This window comes from Alligator sinensis, unplaced genomic scaffold (assembly GCF_000455745.1).
Source record: "Alligator sinensis unplaced genomic scaffold, ASM45574v1 scaffold626_1, whole genome shotgun sequence".
NCBI classification, from domain to species: domain Eukaryota; kingdom Metazoa; phylum Chordata; order Crocodylia; family Alligatoridae; genus Alligator; species Alligator sinensis.
The window spans coordinates 508,103-534,377 of NW_005842548.1; the positions used below are offsets into that span (position 1 = coordinate 508,103).

The following is a 26,275-nucleotide window of genomic DNA, read 5'->3' on the forward strand; positions in this document are numbered from 1 at the left end:
AAGCTTCAGGTTCTGCAAACATTCCCTTGTATTGGTTTAAAAGGACCCTTTCAACCATCATGCCAGTAAAAGTGCATCCAGCAAACATTCATGGGAAGCATAGAGCAAAGAGGCAAAGAAAACCACTGGAAAACATTAACAGATATTGATGGAAAAAAAGTCTGCACCTTTTCCCCAGCTTTACTATCATGTCCTAAAACAATTCCCATAAATACAGCTACTAGCCCTGATGTGACCAGGACATAAGGATGTTCCTGTCTCAGGAGAGGAAACAGAGTAGTCCTGTCAGGTGTGTGAAGAGACTCCTTCCTTCTGGGAACCAGGATGAGGGGCCTGGTTAAATGGTGTCAAAGTGCAAAAGACCCTTAAAGAAAAAATGCACCTCTGAACAAAGAAAGAGATCATTATACTTTGCACCTGTTTAACAAAAATATCCATTTAACCTGTCAGCTCATTAATAAAGGTGCAGTTAAGTATCACATTATTAGTAGGATTTTCTCAAAATCGGAAATAGGACACAGTTACATGCCAAGACAGTGCCAAGGTGTCTACCTCTTTAAAAAAACCTACCCTCTCTCCCTTTCCCCTTAGAAATTAAAAGTGGAATTTTTATTGCATGTTTTATCTCTATTAATCCCAGCATGATTTGTTCATGTTCATGAACAGGAAGCAGCTACCACTTTTTTCTTAAAGATAAAAAGCTGGATTCTGCTTTACTTTATATATGCTCATGGAGGCATGTCTACACCTACATATTCATGCCAGAGTTTATTGCTCTTGGGCACCATGTTTACACGTGTACCCAGGACCGCAGATTGTTGACCTATGTCAGAGCAGCCCCAGCTGACAGGGAACTGGGGGGAGGGAGGGCATCCTGCCAGCCCAGGACTGCTCCAATGCACCTTGTGCTGCAGAGGGGCTGGGTGGGTCACAAGGATGCTCCACTGCAGGGCTAGCTAACAGGCAGCCCTCACACTGAAGCACCCTTGTACCCCAGCCAGCCACATTGGTGTCTACACATGTAGTACTGCGGAGAAAAAAAATCTCTGCAACAGCATAGTACTTAGATTTACAAGTACTAACCTCCTACAGAGTTTAGTAGTTTCCTGCAGCCTAATAGGGTCGCACATGTAAACAGACATTTACTGCAGAGCTAATTAGTCTACTCCACAGTAAACATCTCATGTAGATGTGCCCAGTGAGAGTAAAGGTAGCAGGATCTGACCCCCAAAGAGTATTAAAACTGAATTTGTTCAGGGTCATTACAGATAAGATATTTCCATTTGGCAAACAGTTATAAGGTGGGGCGGCGGGGAATTAACCATTTTAGGGTCCTCAATCAGAACAGACTCTCTTTCAATTAAACTTTAAAGATAATTGCAGAATCCTGATTCATTTTGAAAAGTACTTACCCCCACCAGTGCACTCATTAATGCTGAGCCTTCCCCTGTATGTAGTAGATGCTTGCTATAGGATGGAGACATCTTGTGTATGCCCTTGATAATGTAAATATAGCTTAAAATTAATAGGGCTGCTGTGGTTTGTAGGTGCTCACCAATATAAAAAAGGGTTGAAGTCAATAGGGCTGCTTGTGTGAGCAAGTGCTTAATCACCCTGAGTCAGAACTGCATAATCTACTTTTTAGTTTTCAGTATGAAAATATTTTTAATATTGAAAATTCTGGCTCTACCAGAACATAAAAATGGCTCTGGAACTGGCAGGTATCAAGTACTAGGCAAACAGAACTTGGAACCTGAATTCAGATTCTGACCGAGCTCCTTGAAGCACAGACCTATATTCTTATATTCCTCTCTTCAGAGTACTTAGCACAGTATAGGCACAAAAGAAATAAGGAATGATAAGATGAGGTGTGGGGTTTCCTTGATGCTATTTTTCTATATTTTTCAGTGTTGCCATGTAAAATTTCCCTTAGGAACTACTTACTGCTCAACTAACTTATTTTGTTAGCTTTCTAAACCATTACTGGTTGTGTGTGTGTGACATGGCGCCAAAACCAAGGCAGGTCAGAGTGCATTTAAAGAGGATAGGACCAGGATGGCATACATAAAGAATCTGTGAGAAAGGAAGCACCAGAACTAGCAGCAAGGTGGGGTTGCCTGCATGGTCAGCCCTTCATTTGAATGCAAATGTAATTTTGGGGCAGGCAGTTATCTGTGACATCAGGCAGAACCTTAGTAAACTGTTACCACCAGCACCTGGTAACACCATTGTTAATCATGTGTAGTAAAGGGACATCAGGGCTAGCATGAGTCATTTATAGAGCCAGCTAGGACTAGAAAAGAGAGAGAGAAAGAAAGAGGAGGGGGAAGAGATCAAACAACCACTGCAAGGAGCAGGATGTCCTGGCAAGACACAGCCGGGCTATGAGCATCATGTATGTGGGTTATCTCTTGGATAAAGAAGCCAGCATGTATCCGGGATCTGCAAGGTGCAACAATAACAACCTGCCAGTGCAAAACTTTGTCTCTACGCCACCCTACTCAGATTATATGGGATATCATCATGTGCCAAGTATGGACAACCATGGACAGACTTCAGGAACCTGGGGATCTCACTATGGTCCACAAAGAGAGGATTGGAATGCCTATGGGCCCGGACCCTCCAGCACAGTTACTGCTGCACAGATCAATGGCTCCTCTCCTGGGCAGGTCTCCTACAGTTCTACTGATTACAACTCTCTCCATCCTACTGGATCTGTGGTTTTACCTCCTGTAGATACAATTAACACGGAGCAAATCTCTCCCAACCCTCAAAGGCACAGCTCTTATGAATGGATGCGGAAAACGGTGCAATCTACTTCCACAGGTATGTGGGCACTGGGGGTTAGGGAGAATGAGAATCCTGATTTTTCTTGCTATCCATTAAGTAGTGATTCTACTCCTGCATGATGTCTTTGATCACATGGTTTATTACATTGCCATTCCTGATATCTGATATTGGGGCAAAAGAAAAATCAGCTTCTAAAGGAAAAGAAAATGCTCAGTGCACTTAAGTGACTTCACTTGTTATGAAATGTGCAACATCTTGGCTGAATTTCTAAATTATATGATTTAAATGAGATTTGCCGGTGTATTTCCAGGGAAAAACAACAGCAAAAAATAGTGTTAAAGCCCTGATTTTTACTTTCCTTATTTACTGTCCTCCAGTTTTAGAGTAAGCATGACAAAATGCAAACCAAAATATACATTTAGCACAGATGCCAAAACCAAGGCTTTACACTGAAAATGATTTCTTCAAACCTGAAGATCTGTCTCAGGTAGGAAGACAAATTGAAGTTAACTGAGCAAAGATAAGGATCATGCCTCCAGAAAAAAAGTCAACACCATAGCTCCTTTTTAAAATATTAATGTTTTAAAAGTGACTAGATAAGGAAAGGCTTGCTTCAGGTGTCTTATCACAGGAAGGAACACTGAAACCCTTAGTTACACAACCAATCAAATACCTTAGCAGGTCAATCTGATTCATAAAACTGAGTAGGTAAAAGTAATGGGTAACAATAACCATATAACAGGTAAAAATTAATCCCCAAACCCTAGGAAAAGGTTCTGTTTGATGACGGAATGAAACAAGGCAACAAAATTAGCAGAGTTTGCCTATTAAATATCCCTAAATCAAAACACAACCATCAGGGGAGAGGAAACAAAACCAAAAGGCTGCCTGGGAAGAACCGAGACAAAACTGTGTGTGAAAGCAGCAGACCCTGTGAGGTGCTGAGTACCCTCTACTCTCATTTTGCCCAGTAGGAATCAAGGGTTCTCAGTACCTGTTTAGTGCTCAAGTCTTTCAGCTACACTGCAGGGGATTTCTTTCTTCCCTTTTCCCAGCCTTTGTCTTTTGCACTCTGTAAGCAATGCTTTAAATTTAACCAGGATTTGAATTTCTGAAGGGAAAATAAAACCAAACAATATCCTAAATAATCAAATGGAAGAAATACAGAAAACCCTACATTAAAATGGTGCATCTGATCTTCTAGGGCCAAACTGCAGCAGACCTACCCAGGCTGAATAGTCTTTTTTATCATGTTTAAGACACCTGAAATCAATGGGAGAATTTATATAGTAGGGGGGGTGAATGAGTGAGGATATTACCATTTTAAGTCCTTAAAACATGAGGTTATGAACCAGGTGTTTTTAAAATCAGTTCCTTCACATCCAGCACTCTCCAGCTACCAAAGCACAGACCCTCACATCTAAGAGACGCTATGTCTTCCAAGTAACAATCAATCCTCTTTTAAATGTGAAGAAATGCACATCAAGGATACAGAGCACAAAGATTTGGAGCTCATGAGCCAAATGGCAGAAAACCTCCTCCAAATAAAATGCCCCCCTCCTCCTCCCTGCTTTTCAGCTCTTATCCTCCATTCCTCCTACATTTTCATACCTATCATTTTGGACTACAAACTCTTCTGGGCAGCCTTCATCTCCTAAGCAGCTCCCATCTCCTTACCTGCCCATGCAGCCTTCTCACCTGGTGGGCACTGTATTACACGTGTAAAGAACAAGAACTTTGTCACTGCCCACCTAATAGCATGACCTGGGCTCTTTCATACTAGCCCTGACAGCTCTAAGTCATGCAAGGTGCAGAGCCTGCAGCAGGAAGCACGGGTGTGAAGTGCTCGCACCTTTCCATTCTGTACTGCCTGCTCCAATGAGGCCCTCAACTTTTAGGAGCTCAAAAGGAGCTGAAGGTGCTCAGCATCTCATAGGATCAGACCCTACAAAGGTGATTCTTATTCAAATGCCTAAAAGTCAACCAAAGGGACACTGAATGCCGTGGGAGCCTTTCCACTGACTTAACTGGGTATTGGATCAGGCCTAACAAGAGAAATCCTTCCTTCTGAGCAATAATGTCAAAACAGCAAGTTTTTCCTATTGCCTATTCTCTCTGCTAATGAATTTTTAATTCTGGAAAACTCAGCTCAGCCACAACAGCCATTTCACTAGGGAGGGTCCTGCTCCTAGCCCTCATTCTCTTCGAGCTTCTCATCCTGCTTTTAAAAGGAACAAATTGTTCCCAAGTTTTCCATCAGGATTAAACTTGTTTAACTACCATCCTTAACATCCATAGGTCCTATGCATGTAAGTGTGAGTTTAAGTGAGATACAGGAGTATTTCCCATTTAGTAAGCCAGTTGCAAATTCTTAAATGTTTGCCAGATCATGGTGCACACCATTCTTTAGGAGGAAACCCACTGCAGTTTACACCCCCCGAGCCCTGTACAAATATTAAGTCTGATCCATCACTATTTTGTTTGTTCAGCAAAACTACCAGCGATTTCAGTAAAAGCTTGCCTATATAAGGACCCTAGAATCAAGCCCATTATCAAATTAGCTGTCCCAAGTACTGTTGCCACTTTTTTACAAAGAAAAAAACTGAAGCTCAAGAGCCAACTTGCCCATGGTCACTCAGCCAGAAGCCAAAATAAATTAGATGAATTGATACAGTCAATGAATATTCATGCAAGATAATCTTGCAAGTCTACAAGGATTGCTCCCATTAATAATTCCCTTGGAACTCAGCAGAGCTACTTGCATTAGGATTACTCACAGGAGCGGTCATGCCTGTGAATAAGGACTACAGGCAGGAGCCCTAATATGGAACAAATTCTCCACCTACAATGATTTTTACAGTGGGCTTCTCTCACTGTCGTTTTCTGCCCTCTTGACCTGACAAGTGCTGAAGGACAACCTATTACCCATTCTCTATTATTGTCTTATTCCCTGGATGTCTTTCCACCACTGTTCTTCTTTCTTGTCGTTAAAATTTGCATGGAAATAAAAGAAAGAAAAAAAGATTGCAGCTAGTACAGTTTTAACAACAATTAAGACCAGGTTCTTAGGTGGGAAAAGGTGAAATCAACTGAATTATTCCAGTTTACACCAGTGGAAAAGATGCTTCTCAGGATGCAGCATCAGGGACTGGCCTGTCAGTTTGGTGGTGCTACTTTAGTAACGCATTACTTTAGTCCACCATTTGCAGGTTGAAGGATATATTTCCTTTGGTTTATAATCCCCTCTCCTAGGTGCTTTGGGATTGGAGCACGGTGGGGCCCAGATTTATACCCACTGGCAACATTTGGACTGAGTGCTTGGTCATTGCACTGTTTAAGGGATTGAACAAACAAAAGAAAGCAAAATATGTTAGGACTTCAGAGAAGGGCTCAGAAGAGACTTCTAGGAGGAAAAATTTTGAGCATTAAACATTCAGGTTTTTTTTACCCCAGGATATAGTTGGGGCTATGCCCTTCTCTCTCACAGTTGCCCCTTCCCACTCCGAAGTTACCACACAAAGGGGCAAAGACAGACAAGGCAACTGTCAACTAGCAAAAGGGCACCTTAAAGCCCGGGCAAAGATCCCAGTACATCCTTCAGTTCTCCTCACATTTTCCAAAGAATTCAAAGGGAAAATTGAAGGGAAAATTTTCAGGGGAAACTGAAAAAATGTGGTTTGGACCATACCAAAATTCACCCCATTTGGGTTTCATTGCTACTGACTTCCTGCCCCTGGGGCAGGGGGCTGGACTCGATGATCTCCCGAGGTCCCTCCGGCCCGAACGTCTATGAAATCTACCAGGAAGAGATTGCTCCCTTGTATTTTTGCAGAAGAGACAGAAACGTCACTTTCCGGTTTTGTGAGAAAGCACCAGTGGTGTTTTCTCACAAACTGAGGTGAAACCATAACAAAACCAAGGCTTTGAGACACTGGTGACAATTCACTTTGCCGGCAGTTTCACTAACAATGTGAATTTAGTCACAGAGCTGTGGGGCAGAAGAAAAGAGGTGGCTCTTTCTTACCATAAAGTAGAAAAGAGGCACAGGGTTTTATGATGGGATAAGAAAGGGGATGGAAGGAAAGTGATTAAAGGCAGAGCTAGACACTTCCTGTACACAATGACTCCGATATCGTGCCTGTCCAATGACAGTGTTATTCTGAAAAGACAGGTCACACGCCGGTTATGACAAGTATCCTACATGTCATGCTCACATCGCTGATGCTTGCCAAAGGACACTACTTAGCCTTTGAAGAGCACAGCAACTCCATTCCTTGCATCTTTAGAAAGAGAAAAAATGCCATGGGAAGGAACTGCCCTCCTCCTAAAGGCCCATAGTGACCAGGTGCTGAATGCCTACAGGGTATTTGTGGGGATTTCAATTCATCCCTTGTTCTCTTGACTTACAGTCATGAAGGAGGGAGCACATTAGGAGAAATCCCTTTTTCAGCAGTTTACACACTTCTGCTATCCAAAAATCAACATGTTGAGTAGGGGACCCATCCAATCAGCAGTGGAAGGTGAGAAAAGATGGAGAGCAATTCTGCTATGGATCCAGTGGATTTGATGTGGCTTACTTCAGTGTGGTATCTCCAAGTTTATACTAGGAAAACCAAGAACAGAATTGGGCCAGTGAGTTCTGGCACAAAACATCAGAAGAGATCCCGAGTAGAAAAGCCTGGTCAGACAAGCCAACATAACGGGGAGAAAAATCCTGCACTTAGTCACATGACACATCTCAACCCAAATATTCTGCTTTTTCCCTTTAAGCATGGATCTCCCCAAATATATACAGTAATAATATATTATTAGGGACAAAAGTTATCTTCAGAACAGGGAAAGAATGTTTCACATACTATGCAAACAGAACATGATCCTAGAAGCATTTATGCATGTAGTTTTACTCATGGGTAGTACTATTCAATTCAAAAGGTCTTCTTTGCAGAGGTTGAGTTACTCACAAGCATATATGCCAGATTGGGCCCATATAATGCTTCTGAAATAAAAGGAAGCTGAATTTTCATTGTAACTATTTCAGAATATCCACTTTGGATTCATTCTGCCCTTTCTATCATTACATATTAAAGAAACTCCAGGCGTATCTAATTAGAGGAATGTGAAGCAGACTTCTGGATTCTAATCTGAAGATATGCAAAATCAAAACTGTTTCTGTATATGAGTTTTGCAGATTCCCCATTTGTGTGCAATGGATGGATCCAGACACTAACCCCAGTACTGAAGTTATGCACATTTGAACTCTGTAGCTCAGACCCACCAGCAGGCCAGAATTTGTCCTTTATTCTATCATTTACTTCAGGTGCCCTCAGATCAGCACAATTTTCATTCATGTAACTGTGGCTCTCTACAATTAATGTGACACTGCAGCATCTACGTAGGTATCTACATGAACATAGATAGATCCAAGATTTTTTTGAGTGATGTTAGCACACATGAGGCAGGAGGACACTCCTGAACAGTTAAGAATGGAGGATGAAAAAGAGGCCAGAGCCAGTTCTAATGCTAATTTATTTTGCTTTGTAAACTAGTTGTGAGGTCTGAGGGTATTTTTTTTCCTTCCCTGAGCTACATTGTCTTAAGTTTTGAGGTCTATCTGTCATACTGAGGCAACAGACCCTTTTAACACTTCTTTTTGCTTTGATATGCAGTCCTGTCTCTTCCTTCTCCCTCTTTTCTTCAGGAGTTATATTGCCGGAAAGGGTGATGATTTTCACAGCAAATAAAGAGGCCTTCTCCTAGCTTTATTGTCTTCAGAAGAAATGCTCTGTGAATTTTATGACCAATGGGAAAGCTGTTCCCTTCCCCCCACTCAACCCTGGCCAGTCACAAAGATTGCTTGAGTAAGTGGGGGTCCCACAGAAGAACTGTTACAAACCCCTTTGCAAGGTGTAGAGTAAGCCGTGAATGTCAGGTGAAGCCCATTATTCCATTAGCACTTTCAGATTATCATAATTTGTAAAAATGAATCTTGGGCAAAATTCTCTGTTCTCAAACTACTTCTCAGAACCAGACAATCCAGGCATTACTGCTTGGAGGGTACATTACAATGTAGGTTAAGACCTTTCCCACCTCTGACTTCTGGTAGCTCCTAGTAAACTTCTGGTAGTTCAACTGAAGAAAAAAACAATTTACATAATACAGTCCCTCCAACAGAGAATGTCTTCAGTAAAAACTGGTCCTACAGGCTGGTTACAATGATACCAGTCAGGCCAGAATTAGACCAGAGAAAGTCCACTAACAAAAGGCTGAATCCCGAGACATTATTCACCTGAGTAAGGTGAGCAAGATTTGTCTAAAGGATTGAATTTAAAGTTTCTTTTTCACCTTTTAAGTGATAAATCATAAAATTCTTATCCCCCAGAAGGCTGAGAGAAACCACTGCCATTGAAAAGATTCCAACTATCTCTAATGAACATTGGATCGAGCCCTAATAAAACAGATTTTTATGCAACTACTGCACACATTTTCTTAGTCCTGGCAGATCTCAGTACTGATAGTTTGGTAGGTATCATTCTGAATGTGTAGGAAAGCAACAATATTCAAGCCCAGATCCACCATGTAAGTCAGAATTTCGTTCTTACTTTTTAATTTTTTTGTAAAGCAACCTTCTTAACTAGACTTGAAAACTTCTGCATTTCTTGAAAACAGAACCATACTGTATTATCACAGCTACAATGAAATCAGATAGGTACTTGTATAATAATAAGTAAGTTGTATGGGGAAGTAAGCACTCTTGTTTTGCAAATATACTTAGTTTCTGCTTCAGTTCTGAAAGTAAAGGAAAATTCCTCTCCAGATAATTAAAATCAGAAACTGAAAGGTGTCTCTTTGCCTTACTTCTTGTTTCTGGAGATAAAAGGAGGATCTGATATTTGTTTATGGCTTCTGAATGTGAATAGAGTCCATGATAAGATCACCTTGTAGCTCTTTTGTGTACTTCATCTTAACACCACAATAGAGAGTTTAGGGAAACATTTTAGGCATTTTGTTCCAGGGAATGACCCCAAATTCACATTTAAAGGGGAAAAACCCCTAAGCAAAACACAGGCTAGAGAGATCAAAGGAAGTTAAAAAATATCAAGTAAGGCATTAAAGCACCACAGGTGACCATATGTTAAACAAACAATTTACACTTCCAATGAATGAAAACAAATGTACTGATACCTATGTGGGCTACACTGAATAACCACTCTTGTTCAGGACCTCTCACGTTTTTACCATAGTATTTTAAAATTAACAGAGCTTCTAGCTTGGCTATTGGTATAAGCACAAATAGGTTGATTCTGTTCTTGATACAGTTTGACATTGGTTTTACTGTGTTGACTTCGGTGGAGTTACCATCATTTCAGAGTAGCTGGGAGTTAGAATCCTTTCCAGGGAAGGGTACAAATTTGACACACAGTACTGTTAACTTTGTGGGGAAAATATTAATTAAGCACAGCAAATACAAATACAGACAAAAATATTTTTCCTCACCAGAAAGAGTCTGGCCTGGCTCCAAACTATACAAATTCAGTGGCTCAAGAAAGCTGAGAGATGCCACTCAAATGCCATTATTAATACTTACAAGGGTATAGGTTGTTGTTGCTGCCATTATTAATACTTAGTTCTTGCTCAGGGACCCAGCTTGAGAGAATGTGCAGACTAATGGACCAAATATATAAAATATGGAACCTTGTTCTTCAGGCTGGGAAACAGGAAGATCACAGAAAGCATGTCTGACATACTGGTTGGATCAGTGTCATCCATAGCCAGAGGCAGAATATTATCTATTCTCTGCAGTGAACTATTTATTTTTTGCCTGTCATGGAGCGGGGTGCTACAAACACAGGTCAACAAGAAAATCTCTGCTGCAAAGGAATCACATTCTAAAGACCAGCTTGATGGGCCAAAAATTCCCAGTCAGGGCAACACTGATTTTCAGATGTTGAAAGAAGGGGGAAAATACATTTCTCATATGCTGCCCCTCTGAGTGGACAGATTTGAGGTACAAGGGATGGGGGGGTGCTATTCACTCTGGAATCTTTGATTGTATTATCAAGGCCAAACCCTCCCTCTTCTTCCAGAGCTGGGGAAAGCTCTCTCGCAGCAGAACCAGTGAGGACATGCCCCAGAAATAAAGGATAAAGTATTTCAGGAACCGGCTTGATTTGTTGTCCACAGATTTCTTTTCTGTAGGAACCCTTTCAATTCCAAGTCGTAGGGGAGTTAAAAGGGGGTGGGAGGAGGGGGAAATGTGGAGCAGGAGTTACCGACCATTCAGCTTCATGGAGAAGAAGAGTGCCAGCTGTGAGACTATGCACCTGAAATTCAGGTATGTTCACAACTGTTAAGTGCAAATCAGTTACTAATTTCCCACACCAGACACAGGGGTTAGGTTCCTGAAAGTTCCCGTGGTTGGCAAAACCGGCAGGACTGGGGGAGCAGGGGCTGTGGGTGGGGGGTGAAGGGCACCAGCAAGGCTGTGGGGGCACTGAGAGGCATGAGCAGGGCCAGGGGGGCCATGCAGGCTATTTTCAGATTGTACCCCCCTCTTTCTCTGAAGCATGGATACTCAAAACCATGGCTGGCAAAATCGTGGTTGGCAAGGGAAACCTATACATATCTCTCTGCCCTTTCACATGCATCCCCAGCTGGTGCTTACATCAAGATTGTGACCCCATAAAAGAAGACTAGTTACCTCCTTCATCAGTTGTGCACATGTTAGTTTGGTAGTTAGTTCTCCCAAAATCATAGAGTTTGGTAGAGTCCTATCCAATAAGGATAGGAACACCCAATAAGGCCAGGAGGTAGCCCAGATGCAGGCTGTTCTAGATTGCAGGCCTGAGCTGGCCTTCAGAATAATGCAGGACATTACTTTCAAGGGAGCTGTTTGCTTATTATTTTTATTACTATAGCACCTAGAAGACCCAATCATGGCCTGGGACCCACTGTGCTGAGGGCTGTGCAAACAAGAAACAATGATGTTCCCTACCCTGGAAAGTTTACAATTTAAGCATAGGACAAGAGACAACAGAGGGTCACAGTCAGACAGGGGAGTGCAAGAAAGCAATGAGATGCTGCTGGTCAGCATGATGCACAATGATCCTAGAAAGCCTGTGACCTACCCTTTGTCAACTTTTTAGCAAACCTTGGAGTAAGGGAGGTTCTGACACACCTTTTGTTTAAGCTGGCTGTTAAGGCCTTGCAGACCTTGGCAGATTCTGATCAGAGCTTGCTTTTAAAAAGGTGTACATTTCTGAAACTGGGAAGCTCTGAATGTCAGCAACAACAAAGAGGAAAGGCAGGTAACAAAGACAGCATGTGCAGTTTTCCCCCTTTTCACTGCTACCCTGAGAAGTTAGGCAGACAAGATTCTTTGGGTAAATCCAATATCTTTTATTAGACCAACTAATATAGTTGGAAAAAATCTTCTTTGCAAGCTTTTGGGTATGTTTTCTTTCTGGGTCTAAAACGGGTGACAAATTATAATTTATGAGGGAGACAGACTATGGACATTAGTGCAAGGAATTAAAAAAAACCCAACATTTTCACTGAGGGTGTTTACACCTGAAAGCTTGCAAAGAAGATTTTTTCTCCTCCCTTTTTGAATATAGTTGGAAAAAATCTTCACCCAAATATTCACCCTTACGTTTTTGTACCTGAAAGCTTGCAAAGAAGATTTCTGCTTTGTAAGCTTTTGGGTACAAATACTCAATGGTGTTTGTACTCAAAAGCTTGCAAAGAAGATCTTTTCCACCTATATTAGTTAGTCTAATAAAAGATACCGGATTTACCCAAAGAACCTTGTCTGCCTGTCCTTAGACCAACATGGCTACAACCAATAGCTCTGAGAAGTTAGCAGTTATGGGATTAATAAGCTTTCTGACCAGAAATTCCACATAGTTGCATCTGTCCTCTCTGCTTTTTGTCATTCACAATCATCTCCTCAGCACCCCCCATCCTGCTGAACCATGTCAGCTCCAGCCCTCCATCCAGACTTGATGTACTAATGGAATCAGTGAAAGAGACATTGGTACTATGATTTGACACTGACCATTATCCTACATCAAGCATTATTTGTCTCTCATTCTCTCTCTGCTTCTTATTACATGAAAAGCCATTGTTTTTTTTTAAATTTCTTGCACTGATGTCCATAGTTTATCTCCCTCATAATTTGTCTCCCTTTTTTAATCCAGGAAGAAAAGAGATACCTATTAAACTGAAATAATAATACTGTGTCTCTAACCCTTACTGCTATTGTTTTCATAACATTAATAGTGCAGGAGATTTTGGAGGACTGCAGCCAGTGAAATACACCCCACCATCCCCCTTTGATATAGGTATCAGCATCTCAATTTTAGAACGAGGAACTGAGCAGTAAAAATGTTCTGTGGATCATCCATGGTCATGCAGGAAGTCTGCGCTGGAACCAGGAATAAAATCCAGATTTCCTGACTCCCAGTTCTTAACCCCATCTTCCCCTCAAAATGATAATGCAAGGGATGATAAAGAAGTCAGAACATCAGCTTGTCATCTGTTTGTTTAAGAACAAAACTAAATGCTGGTGGCCTAAGTCTCCTGTGCTGTAAATCAAGAACAGCTCTGCTCATGTCAGTGGTTACCCTGGGGTAGGTGAGAGAAGAATCAGGCACAAAATGTCCAGGAACATTTTTTTTCCAAATTCAAAAGAAAGTGTTTTGTGCTGCTGAAATTAAAAACTCTAGCTCAAAGCCATATGTTTTTTTTTTCTTTTAAAACAGGTAAAACAAGAACAAGAGAGAAGTACCGGGTGGTTTATACAGATCATCAGAGATTAGAATTAGAGAAGGAATTTCATTACAACAGATACATTACTATCAGGAGGAAGTCTGAACTTGCTGCAAACCTAAGACTTTCCGAGAGACAGGTAGAGTATGGGTCACACATTCAGCATTTCCTATGCATTTATTATTACTGCGCAGGAGACAAGAAAACTGCTTAAAAGCATGATTATCCTAACATCCCTAAGTATGGAGCAGTGCAGCTGGACTATTGTGACGCAGACCTGTTCAGCTGTGTGAGATCTGTTGCATTGTACTTGTCTATAAGATCAGGGACAGAAGTTCAATAAACCGATTTAACCTAAATCAGTTCAGTCTGATACTACATCCATCAGGTTTATCTTAAACTGGTTTTAGCCATTTTGAAAGCAGTTTATGAGCACTGAACTTCTGTTGTGTTACAGATTTGAACCGATTTCCGAACACTTATACCAGTCCATGTGTAATTTCTGTCCCTAGCCTAACAGGGCATTATTTCTATATTTCACAGTATCACAGCCAAGCTTTACCTGCAATAACAATGGTGCACACACAAGTCCAGATTAGGTACTGGCAGCTGCCAGCATCTTAAGCAAAATGTTGTTTAGATTTGCTCCAAGAAAGGATAGCTGAAGGGGTCTTAAAACACCAGCAGATGAGGTTCTTTGGATAGATGTGATAGTTTTTATTAGACCACTAAGTAGTTGGAAAAATTGTTTTTTGCAAGCTTTTGGGCCCAATTTTTTGCAACTATTTAAAAGAACAATTCCTTCCAAATATTTAGTTGGTCTAATAAAAGATATCACATCTACCCAAAGAACCATGTCTGCCTAGGTCTTTAAACCAACATGACTACAACCAACAACCCTTAAAACACCAGCAGCATCCTGGAGCCATGTCTACATTGATGGAGCTAAACCAGTGGGAACAGCGGTGGAAAATTTTAGCCAAAAAGCCCAGGGAAAAGTCCTGACCTGACTTCATTCCAGAGTTTTGTTATAGATTTAAGTGGGGCCAGGACTTCAACCTAGCAGAAAAAGAGCCACTGACTCCATCTGACAAATGCATGTACATTAAGAAAAATACTTACATGTCCCTCCAGTTCCCCTTCACATTTACTGGAGGACTCTGTCCCCATTCCATATTTGCCCCATTTCTTTCTCTATTCATGAGGCCCTACAAGACCACCATCCTGTCCAAGACCTGAATGCATGTTGCTCTGGAACCCATCAATGTCACACTCCTCAATCAGCTAATTGCAATGTCTGTACATTGCTCCTGCAGCACTCACAGCCTGTGTGCCTCCTCCTCCTCCTCTCAAAGGACCTGGGCACATGGCCTCTGGCTCTAAAACACTTCCAAGCCCAGCTGGCCCCGGAAGCAAGCAAGTGAGATAAGAAGTCAAGCTGGATCTCCCACAGAGCAGCACAAATAATTATTTCATGGTTAGCATTTGTTCTGTACCGTGTTATGTGGGGGGTTCCTTCAATCAATGCAGTGAACACAGGCAGTGGAGTAAAAATTGATGAGTATTATTGATGGAGATCAATGGATAATTCCCACTGGATTATATCATTAGCAATTTCCACTTTTGTTGTTTGCATACTATGCAGCCATGCCACAATTTTCTCAAGTATGATTCAAAATTATTCCCTGAATAACATGCCTAATTCTCCAATCAGATGCAGTTTTTAGAGTTAAAAGTATGTAAAAAGCCACCAAATTGGAAATGTAGCTTTTTATCTCTAGGATGAACTCCCTTTCTCTGGGTACAAATGACAAACAAGGTGTAAGGAAATGGAGAAACGGACCCAAGTGTCAAAAATATTTCTTGATCTTCAGCAAAGAGTTCATTGCAAGTGGTTGATTATTGACCAGTCAGGTTTTTTTTAACTGGTTAGTAGGTCAAATGATATACGTATTATCTCTTATTGTCTTAATTGAACTCCTGGTATCTGCATTTTATTATGCTCTTGACTATACACTTAAGATTTGCTTCTGTGAAAATTCTGCAATATTCACTTGAAACTCACTGATCTGATGATCATTCGTGCAAATTAAACTTTTTATGATAACAGTTGAAGAAAGCTATTTGACACAATCTTCAATTTCTAAAAGAAATTTGTTCAAATATCATGGCAATGTCTTTGCAGTATTTGCCTTGCTCTCATTGATCAGCTATACCCCTGTGCCCAAAATCAGAATAACATCCATGCATCACTTAAAACAGTGGTTCTCCAACTTTTTAGATATAAGGCACCCCTTGTATCAAAAGTATCAAGACACCCCATCAGAAAATGCCAGCTCTTAATTTTCAGTTGTTTTTTGAAAAACAGCAATTCTTCTGTTGCAAAAAATTCAGAAAGACCAGAATAGGTCCAGATGTTTTTAACACTATTGATTCCTACTTTAAATCTCTGGGTTTAGCTTGTGTATCTTATGTATTTTATGTATGCACACCTAACAGTGCTAACAACTATGTATCACTCCACAATATCCTTGAAAGAATCTCAAGGCACCCTGGTTGAGAATCACTGACTTAAGCCATTACTAGCAGAGCCAGACACAGGCATAAGTGAACTGGGCAGCCGCCCAGGGCCCAGACAGAAAGGGGGCCTAAAAATGGTAATTTTATTATTATTATCATTATCTCTAGTGAAGGGGGGACAGGTACTAAAAGGTCGCCTGGAGCTGCCAGGAGTCTGGGTACAATGCTGATTACTAGGCAAACTCAGGCTTACATGGCACCTAAATGATGCATAGGATTTCAGCCTACTTCAGTACCTATACAACTTTCACTAGACTTCCATAGTTCCATTAATGAAGAAGATTAATTACTTAGCTCAGGGTGAAACCTTGAAATGATTCTCTGGGGAAGCCTCTTCACTAACTGTTTCAAAGTGCTGAACAGGAAGTAGGAGAGAATGTTCTCCAGATAATGTAAATGAAAAATGTTTCATATCAACTCAAAACTGAAAAATATTTCCAGAACTTTAAACAGTGAGTGTTGATCTGTTCAAAAGATCTGTGGTTTGAAATAAATCTGTGTATGTTTGATGCAGTAATCCACTGAGAGGGCCTCATTCTAATCTGAAAATATTGCCATGTACCTTGACAAACAATGTGAATAGATACACAAATTCAGTCATAAACCATTTGAATTATTTACATGTGCAGGTAAAGGTGCTTTGGGATCAAAGCATGATCCACAAAATCATGCTTCCTGTCACATCATGTGCATGGCAGGAGGTGTGATTGTGGGACTGTGCATTAGATCTCATCACATCTTATCACTGGTGCAGGAATCATGATCCCAGGCTTCCCCAGAACTGGCTCCTGTGACTTTAAGCCCCACACCTGACAGGACTCACAATGGGGACAATGTTCTCTGTGCTGCCCCCACTGCGAGCCCCACAGCTGATGTGGTCTGCAGGGCTTGCAGCGGAGGCTGCAGAGAGAATGCTGCCACTGCTGTGAGCCCTGCAGCTGAGGATGCAGCCACCACTGTGAGCCTTGTCAGTGCAGGGCTAGAAGGGAGTGGTGCACCCCTGTGGCTGACAGTCCCCCCACTTGATGGGGCTCCCAGCTACAGGGGAGCACTAGGCCACACGTTCAATTAATGACATGATTAGAATAAGCTACAGAGTTACTACACATTTTTGTGGAATAACCCTGTAGCTTATTGCTTGTTTTATCATGCAATTAATTGGCTGAAGGTGTAACTGCATCACAATTTGAGGCGTGATTACGCGGTTAATTGTGCCTGGACTGTAACATGTAGAGGGGCCCTAAGTTTCATATTTTAACTTTCTCTATACAAAATACTTGTATATACTCCTTTAACTATACCAGTAGGGTTAACTACCTCTCCCAACCCCCACTGCCAGGATGGATTTCTCATACTAATGCAGTTTATCTCCATATGAAATACAATGTTATATTGGTATATGACCACTTTATACTAAAATAACTTCATCCACACTGAGGATTGTACCAGGTATAACTATATCAGTAAAAAACAAACAAAAGGAAGAAAAACCCCAAAAGACTCTTAACCATCTTAGTTACGCCTGCAGATTAGAGTTAGTAATTACATGGATGATACTTGGGTCAGTCTCAGTACCAACTAGAAGCACATGCATAGATGGTACCAGATAGAGTAAGATTTTGTGGTTCTGGCAGAGTAAATGGACATAATTGATGGGGCAGGGAGATGCCAGAGATACTGGAAGATATGGGTTCACTTATTTCTCCAAAAGTATCTGCATAGCATAGATGGCGGGAGAAGTTCTTTAGTGAAAATGAAAAGTTAAGACAAATAAAGGTGCGTGACTGATTGAAGATCCCACTAACGGTGCACAGTTATGATTAACCATGGTTTTCCATGGCCATGCATCAGCCCAGCACCTGCCATTTTTCCCATAAGCCTTTTGTCTTGCCAACCACAGTTTTGCCAGCCATGGGAACTTTCAGGAACCTAACCTCAGCAGTTGGCAAGGGAAACCTGTATATGTATAGCAACATTTTACCTAGGGGGTCCCAGAATACTTCATGAATGTTACAAGATCCGTATTTGAGCCACTGCTAAAATGCAGCCACTGCTGAATTGAAACAAAAGAGTTATCTCATTGGACACAGCAACACTACGGAATGCACTGTTGGGACAAAAAAACATTAAGCATGCTATGACTAATCAAATTAACCTATGGGAAACCTAGAAGGCAAAATGCAAGCCTGTTGTTACAGGGGCTGAGTATAGACAGTCAAAAAGCCTGAGGCTGAATTGATTCAGTCTTTGTAGGTTAGTCTAAGCTACGCGGATTAAATAGAAACAGGAGTGAACAGATATTTACTTTTGATTCAGGAAATGCAGCCATATGCCTGCAGTGGCCCAGGCCAGAAGCTGGGGGTGGTGCTAGACCACAGCTCTCTGGCTATGTGTTCACTTCCTCTTGCTGCTGCTCCTGAGGCCTTTGGGATTTGCAGTCCACAATTACAGCAGCAGGACTCTGCAGGGTTGTTCATCACTTCCTCTTCCTGCTTCCAGGTGCCCATGGGATTTGTAGTCCACAATTGCAGCCAGCAGTAAGTTTGAGTGGGGGAAGGTGTGTTTATCCCCCCTCCCTAGCACCAGACCCTAGCTGGGGTTTGTTGGGGTTGGGGCATCCCCAGCCAGGCTTGCCCCTTCCCCCACCACCTTCTCAGCCAGCCCTCACTGCTCCAGCTTCAGAGCAGAGGGGCAGGTCCAGCGCTGCTCTCTGGAGCAGGCAGACAGTCCAGCCCAGCCCAGGGCTGGAAAGCATGCTGGGATGCTGGGGGACTCTGATTTCACTTGAACCAGGAAGCGGTCTGGGACAGAAGTTTCATAAGCCTGTTTGACCCAAATCAGTTAAGTCTGATACTACATTCAACCAGGTTTATCTTAAACCAGTTTCAGCCATTTTGAAGCTGGTTTATGTGCACTGAACTTCTGTTCTGTTACAGGTTTAAACCAGTTTCTGATCACTTAAACTGGCTTATGTGTAACTTATGTCCCTAGCCAGGGAGGCAGAAATAAGGGGAGAAGCTAAGAGTGGAGGGTGGAGAGAGTATTAGTGTGTGGACAAGGAAGTTGTTTGTAGGGCAGCTCAGAAAGAGCGGGGGGAAACAAAGAACAAGGGAGTCAGGCAAAGAAGGAAGGAACATCAGGAGAAGCATAAGAATACATCTGAGAGAGAGACAGTGAATTACATCCTTTTATTGTGCTATAAAAAGTTCTTTTCCTGCCTTTGTTCTAAAGTCATACTTTTGCATATATTTGCATGTACTGAAAAACTGGCACATGGCCATAGGCTCTGGCAGGATTTGGGCTCTGGTAGAATTTGGCCCAACCTGAATTACCACCGCATCTCTTTTCAGTGTACAGAAACTCTTACACCACCATTTACATTAAAATGTACAAGTATTTACATTAGATTTTGCACTTAGTACCAATACATTAACAGACAAGGATGCCAAAAAATGCCAAAAATCCTGCAATACTAAAAAACTCATTCCATTTAATACATTAAAATGTGTGTTAAAGTTTTTCAGAAAGAAATTGGCTGTTACACAGCTTCCTATTTCCCTCCTAAATGATCAATACATGTTTGATTTTCACTGTGCTAGTGATTAGGTAACTGCTCAGCCTACATTCTGTTTGCTGTTGACACACCTCTTTCTTTGCTTCTCTGCAGGTAAAAATCTGGTTCCAGAACCGCAGAGCCAAAGAGAGAAAATTAATGAAGAAGAAAATGACTCATTTTGATGGCAGCAATCTCAGCTCTATGCAGAGTGACTCTGGCTCAGTGAGCCCCATGCCCGTTCCTGACCCACAGACTCATTCGGAAATGTCCAATTCTTTATTCCCCCCTCCACCACCTCCACCTCCTCTTTCCATGAATGGCTTACAGCACAATGGCAACCTTCAACAGGTCGTAGCCTCTCAGTAAGGCTGTTCGAAGAGTTGTTTTATACAGAACATTATAAACAAACAGTACATGGAGCACTACAGTTCAACAGGACAGTTGTAGCTGGCAAAATACCCCAACACCATAATGGTCTTGTGCACACAGGCTCCAATTCTCAGGTCTACAGAAGGCAGAAGCAGATGTCAAACACAATGGAACTGTTGTGTGCAAGGGGTCCTGATTGTGGGGGGATCTTGCAAGGGGATGCCAGGGGGCTGTGTCACTAAGCAGGCACTGCCTGGGGTAACACAGGTTGGGAAGGGGTGGGGGAGTTGGATGAGAGACAAGGAAGTGGTCATTTGTTCTGCTACTATGCAGCTCCACTAGCCAAAATATATGTGAAATAGGCCACAGACAGTGCTGCATCCCTGCGGCTATTTTAAGGCCTGTGCAAGCACTATGGGTCTTGATAGGAAAGTATATTCCTCCCCCTACTTTTCCTCATATAGGTTTCATGTGTGAATCTTTTTCTTGGGCTTTGCACATGGATCTGATAAAAATGAAGTTCTTTGGCCTACACAACTGAAAGCTTGGAACACGTTGGCTATAGACTGTTGAGTTTTTGCGATGAGGTCCAGTTTATCTCCTCCACTACCCCAACAGAAATTACTTCCAAGGCTAAGTAATACTGGCATCTACTCTTCAAAACTTGGTATAAATGTTTCTAGAGAAAAGAATCTGGGAATTGTGAATCTTAGCCCAGTTTTGCTCTTGGTGGAAAAAAAAGATCATTTCAGTTCATTTTGTTTCTTGGAGAAGTAGCAGAGGAAAATAACCCCTAAGTTGTTAGAGATGTTTAAGGGAATGATCGCATTTAATGAGACCATGAAACCTATGGAAAAAGGTACAGCTAATGCATCTACATATTATGTGAATTCCTTGGTTTTCACACATTCTGTAGTATAAAAAAGTTGAAAGGCCAAATGAATAGATGAGAAGAGAAAACCAACATTCTGCTTGAGCATAACCCATTTTTTAAATGGGTACTTAATAGTGATCTGCTAAATCCACATATAGGCTTGATATGTACATATATATATGTAAGTCTGACATTCAGACATGCTGATTGCTCATTAACTGCAGCTCAACACATATTTGGGAGCTTAACTATGTATTTAGGTGTCTAGGCTGGCACCAAGGGTAACATTTCAAAAGCACCTACAGCCTAGATCGCAAGCTTAACATGCCAACAGCAGCACCCCCAACCAGGCTGTGATGGCAACACTACACCAGGCAGAAGCACTGTAGCTACATCTGTATGAGGCTAGAGGCAGCCTAACTCAGCAGTGCTAATTAGCCTTCCCTTGGTGCCATGTGAACGTAGCTGCACTGCTTTCACTTGGGAAGGGTTATCACATGCAGAGCAAGGAGTATATCTAAGGGGGCCAGGCACAATAGGTCTGTGGTCTAGATATGAGTGATGTGATGACAAAGATCCTAAAGGTGACTTCGGCATTTAGAAGCCAAGGTGCCGTTGACTTTCACCAAGACTTGGCCTCCTAAATATCCAAGCCAGTTTTAAATTGAACTTAGGAGCCTAACAGCATGTCTACACTGCCTCCTGGTTGCCTACGAGTGCTACTTTGAAGCATGCCCTTTATCCTTCCTCTCACTAAGCATAAGCCAACTCCCCCAAAACGGGCAGGGCAGCTAGTTTAGTGTAGTCCTATGCACATGCAAAGAAGCTGACTTGATAGACAGCCTGGAAGCAGCTTTGAGCATATGCTCAGGTCCCAGCCTTTGACACACCCCAAGTTGGAGCAAGCGGGTGGAACAGGCTTCTGAGCTGTTCTCCTGGACTTTTCACACAGGCAATGTAGATAGACATGTCCTTTGTTACTTTTGTGCATTGGAAAAATTTACCCCAAAACTTAGTCTAAGGGCGGATACGTTCTTGTTTTTCCCCCTAAATATATCATATAATATTATTTTGATGATTAAGGTGGAGTTATGAAAAATCACTTTGTATATAAAAGAACTTTAAAATAAATGACTTTTCCATAAGTGTTTCCAACACAGTATAGACCTACTACCAAAAGCTGCAATGCAGAAATGATTTTTGGAGACTGTTTTTAATCATGATATAAAGCTTAAATATATAGAATGGGGGAAGATGGGATGGTTAAAACAGAAAAACTCAGAATTTCACTACTAAATAACCAATTTTACTACAGTTCACACACCTAAGGATGCATTTTAATTTTTACCATCTTGTGGTTATTTGATGACCTGTGTGAAATATAATTAGTGTATCCAATCCTGCTCCAAATGTGCTTGTGTCTCCATCGCATACTTTCCCTCTCCTACACTGAAAAGAAGTCCTCTTCTTACTGGCAGTAGCAGCTTGCAGCATTGAGATTAAGTACCCATATGAGTCTTGGAGTGGTCCTTCCAGACAAGGCTTAAGAAGATTAGTTAAATATGTTGATGGAAGTCTCTCCTGCTGCTATCTCGGTTGTGCCTGTTCTGAGAAGTAGCACATACAAAAGGAGACATCATTCACCACAGCACTTTATCAGACGGTTTTAGGGGAAGTTCCCTCATGCTTCTTCCTATTGTCAGGTGGAGTGTTTTGGAGAAAGGCCCTTGATTAAGAGCATTTGGGTATCAAAGTAATTTGGCATTTGCAAGACTAACAAACTCAGGCATCTCAAAGCATTCTATCTTCCAGATAAGTCCATCAGAAATGCATATAATGGCCTTCAAGTGGAAGGAAACTGTATAGATACTTTGGGTATAGAGCAACACTAAGCAAAGATTTCTATTTTAAGGTCAATCCGATTTGACTTCAATTCAATTCATTATTAAGGATTCTGGCTAAAAGCCTCACTCCCGAAAACAACATGACAAACATGCAACCATAATATAAATAAATGTAGGCAAAAATAACAGAAATACAAATATAATAATAAAATAAAGGCAACCACTATAAAAACATTATTCCTTCTTCTAGAATTAACATAATCAAATATAAATATAGTATAAATGGTTAAAGTATAAATATAGTAATAAATCAGATCATGAATCTATAAAAATATTGTACATAGGTCCACAACTGACACAGTAAAATCAAATATAGTGATAAGATTTATCAACCATATCAACAGTAAAGGATGTTTAACTCTGATTGCTTCAGCCTTATAAGCAAAAATTGCAAGACAATTTACTAAATATGAATCTGCTGAAAGAGACAGATTAATTTCTCTCTGTTTGAAAGGTATATCAATTTCTGCAAGAACAGTGATAAAAACTTTCTCATGTCATTATATAAAGAACATTCTAAAACATAATGTATAGTGTCTTCCAGAACTCCTAGACAAGCTGGGCAACATATTGTAGCCCTTGGAATGGTAAGTCTACGTCCAGCCAAAACAGCTGCAGGCATCTGTTCAGTCCTGAGTCTAGTCAAGGAGGATCACCATTTATTGTTGAGATCCAGCTATAAATACCTTTCTGCCCTCCACAATCTAATTTCCAAAGAGTATATAAAGGGGCAATACAAGTAGCCCTGGTCACTGCAAAATCATTCTGCCTGGCAATATCCCATAATGTCTGGAAAACCCGAAACTTTTCTATGGGGGAGAAAAACCTTTCATTGTCTTTAACATTGTAAACCATCCCAGAAAGAGCAAAAGTACAGGAAAGATAAGCTAACCAGGGAGATTGAAAAGAAGGGGGATTATTGATGCCTTTTATATAGCACAATTTAAGCAGATAAGACGGTAGAAGAGGCAGGATCTGAAACCAAAATCCTGACATTCTGATAATATTAGTTAAGACAGAATCTAATCAAAATCTCTAATCTCAAAAAAGATGTGGGAGTTGAAGGATGAAGACCCAGAAGAGCCCTAAGAAACTTGTTCTGAGGCAATGTTCCCTCTAAGGAGTAGAGGTCCGTGAGCACATTGCTTCAGTCCCACCTCCCCCTTTCAGCGTGGTCCACCAGTAAATGTCCCACAGTGAGTGTCCAGGTGGGAGCGGGCAGGGTTCAGCCCTATGTGGAGCACTGTGGGCCCCACCCACCACCCTGCTCCATGCTAACTGCTGCCCAGAGCAGCACAGAGGAGTGCTGTGGGGCAAAACTGGAAGGGAGGCACTGGCGCCGGTGTGGGACACTTACTGAAGGTAAGCTCCTCAGTCCTCACGCAGGGCAGGCAGTGGCTCCTCCCCGAGGTGAGGCGAGGCGAGGCGAGGCCGGGATGGGGACGGGTGCTGGCGTGGGCTCTGCTGGCTCCAGGGAACTGCTCCACTCCCCAGCCCTGACACCATGTGCCTCCTTGCTCCCGGAGGTGATGCAGGGGTGCGGAGCAGCTCCCCGGAGCCGGCGGAGCCTGCTCCAGCCCCAATCCCTGCCTTACCATCCCTCTGGGAGTGAGGAGGCACATGGTGTTGGAGCTGGGAAGCAGAGCAGTTTCCTGGCCCTGGTAGAGCCCACACCAGCCCCCGCCTCACCTCCAGGAGCAAAGCAGTTTCTCGGCCCCAGCCCCCACCTCGCCTCCAGGAGCAAGGAGGCACATGGCATCGGGGCTGAGAAGCACAGCAGTTCCCCAATGCCAGCCCCCAGGCCCTGTCCTCACCTCGCTTCCGGGAGCACATGGCCTTGCGGAGGAGCCGCTGCCTAAGCTTACCCCCAGTAAGTGTTCCTCACCGGCCCCAGTGCCTCCGCCATGCTCTGCGCCCAGCTCATTGCCCAGATCCTCTCTGGGCAGGTGTACGGCATTAATAAGTTTGTCCGCGGCATGGTTTTAAAGCATGCATGGCCACGCATGGGTGCAGCTTGGAGAGAACCTTGTTCTGAGGTATGTCTACATCATTACTGGTGGCATAACCCCATACTTCAGCGCCATATAGGATCTGAGGATATGCTGATATAAGAGCTTGGACTGATCATCCTGCTGTGGTCTCATAACATTTCTTTATAGCTACAGCCAATTGGACTGCATTCGTTTTAACCTGTTGAATGTGGTATTTCCATGATGGAAAAGCTGTGAACATCACACCCAAGTACCTATAGGCTTTAATAACTTTGAGTTTACTTCCATGGATATTTCATCAAATGGCTTCCCCCGCACATTATTTTGGATTTATCATAATTAATCTTTAAATTGTTTTGTCCACAAAGATACTCAAAAGTTGTAATTGCTCTTTATACTCCAATAGGGGTTCTTGATAGTATAACGGTAGCATCTGCATACATTATACGGATCGGCGTTGCTAATAATTCTGGGGAATGAAAATGAGCATCCTGCATGTTTCCGATAACATCATTCATGTAAAGATTAAATAACAAAGAAGCCAAGATGCATCCTTGTCTAACCCCTTTTTGTATCTGAAATTTCTGTGTGAGTTCACCCTTCAGATTCCCCCTAACTTGGGCCCTACTTGACTTCTGAGCAAGGGGATACAAATTTAAGCCAAGTTTCCCTTTTACTCACCCGAATCCATCCACACACGCACAAAATCAAGATGATAAAAGAATCCTCAGATTTAGATTGTCAAAATGTAAGATGTAAACAAAACTAAATCTGCCTCTAGTGCTTCCATGAATTAATTTAGGACCATTCCTGCAACATGCTTAGCTATTTAGGCAAGCCAGTGATTCTCAACTTCTTTAGACTCAAGGTATCCCTGGATAGGCTCAAGGCACTCCTTGGAAAATGCCAGTTCTAAGTTTTCACTCTTTTTTTTTACTACTGAAAAATAATAGAGCATTTTTCTGTTGCAAAGCACTCAGCCCACAACTATGGACTTTGATTTGAAATGTATGGCTTTATCTTGTAAACCTTGTTTGCAAACCTTGTTGGAACCCCACAGCATTTTTGAAACAGTCTCAAGGCACCCCAGGATGCTGTGGTACCCTGCTTGAAAATCACTGTGCTAAGCCCTCCCAAACTACTTCTGATTCCAGAAGATGAAGTCCCTAAGCACTCTGCAAAACATGTCCAGCTCTTTGCAGGATCAAGCTCAAAGTTGCCTGCTTTTCCCTCATCCCACCATGATACCACCATACTTGAGTATGAAGGACACACTAGGATGAAGACTCTTCCCACACATTGCCCTAAAATGCTTAAAAATTCTACCTTAGGATTAACAGAAGAGACATATAAGTCCCTTAACTCAAGGGCCACTGTATGAAAGAGAAAAAAAATATGATTGTGCTCAAGTATTTGTTCTTTAAAACTAGGCAAACATGTCATT

The 26,275-nt window shown here is 41.9% G+C and overlaps 1 protein-coding gene across 1 annotated transcript; it reads left to right on the forward strand.

Annotated features, from left to right (window-relative positions):
- Positions 1–2,393: 2,393 nt before the first annotated feature.
- On the forward strand, positions 2,394–20,059 carry LOC102368724 (homeobox protein CDX-1-like). Its single transcript, XM_006032126.1, has 3 exons — positions 2,394–2,826; positions 13,551–13,696; positions 19,805–20,059. The coding sequence occupies exons 1-3, from the start codon at positions 2,394–2,396 to the stop codon at positions 20,057–20,059; spliced, it is 834 nt and encodes a 277-aa protein (XP_006032188.1).
- The last annotated feature ends 6,216 nt before the right edge of the window (positions 20,060–26,275 follow it).

Bases quoted from the DNA above. Each gene is read 5' to 3' on its own strand.
- LOC102368724 (XM_006032126.1), top strand. From the start codon at position 2,394: ATGTATGTGGGTTATCTCTTGGATAAAGAAGCCAGCATGTATCCGGGA. The intron at 2,827-13,550 runs GTATGTGGGCAC...CTTTTAAAACAG, and splicing joins GGTGCAATCTACTTCCACAG to GTAAAACAAGAACAAGAGAG. The intron at 13,697-19,804 runs GTAGAGTATGGG...GCTTCTCTGCAG, and splicing joins TAAGACTTTCCGAGAGACAG to GTAAAAATCTGGTTCCAGAA.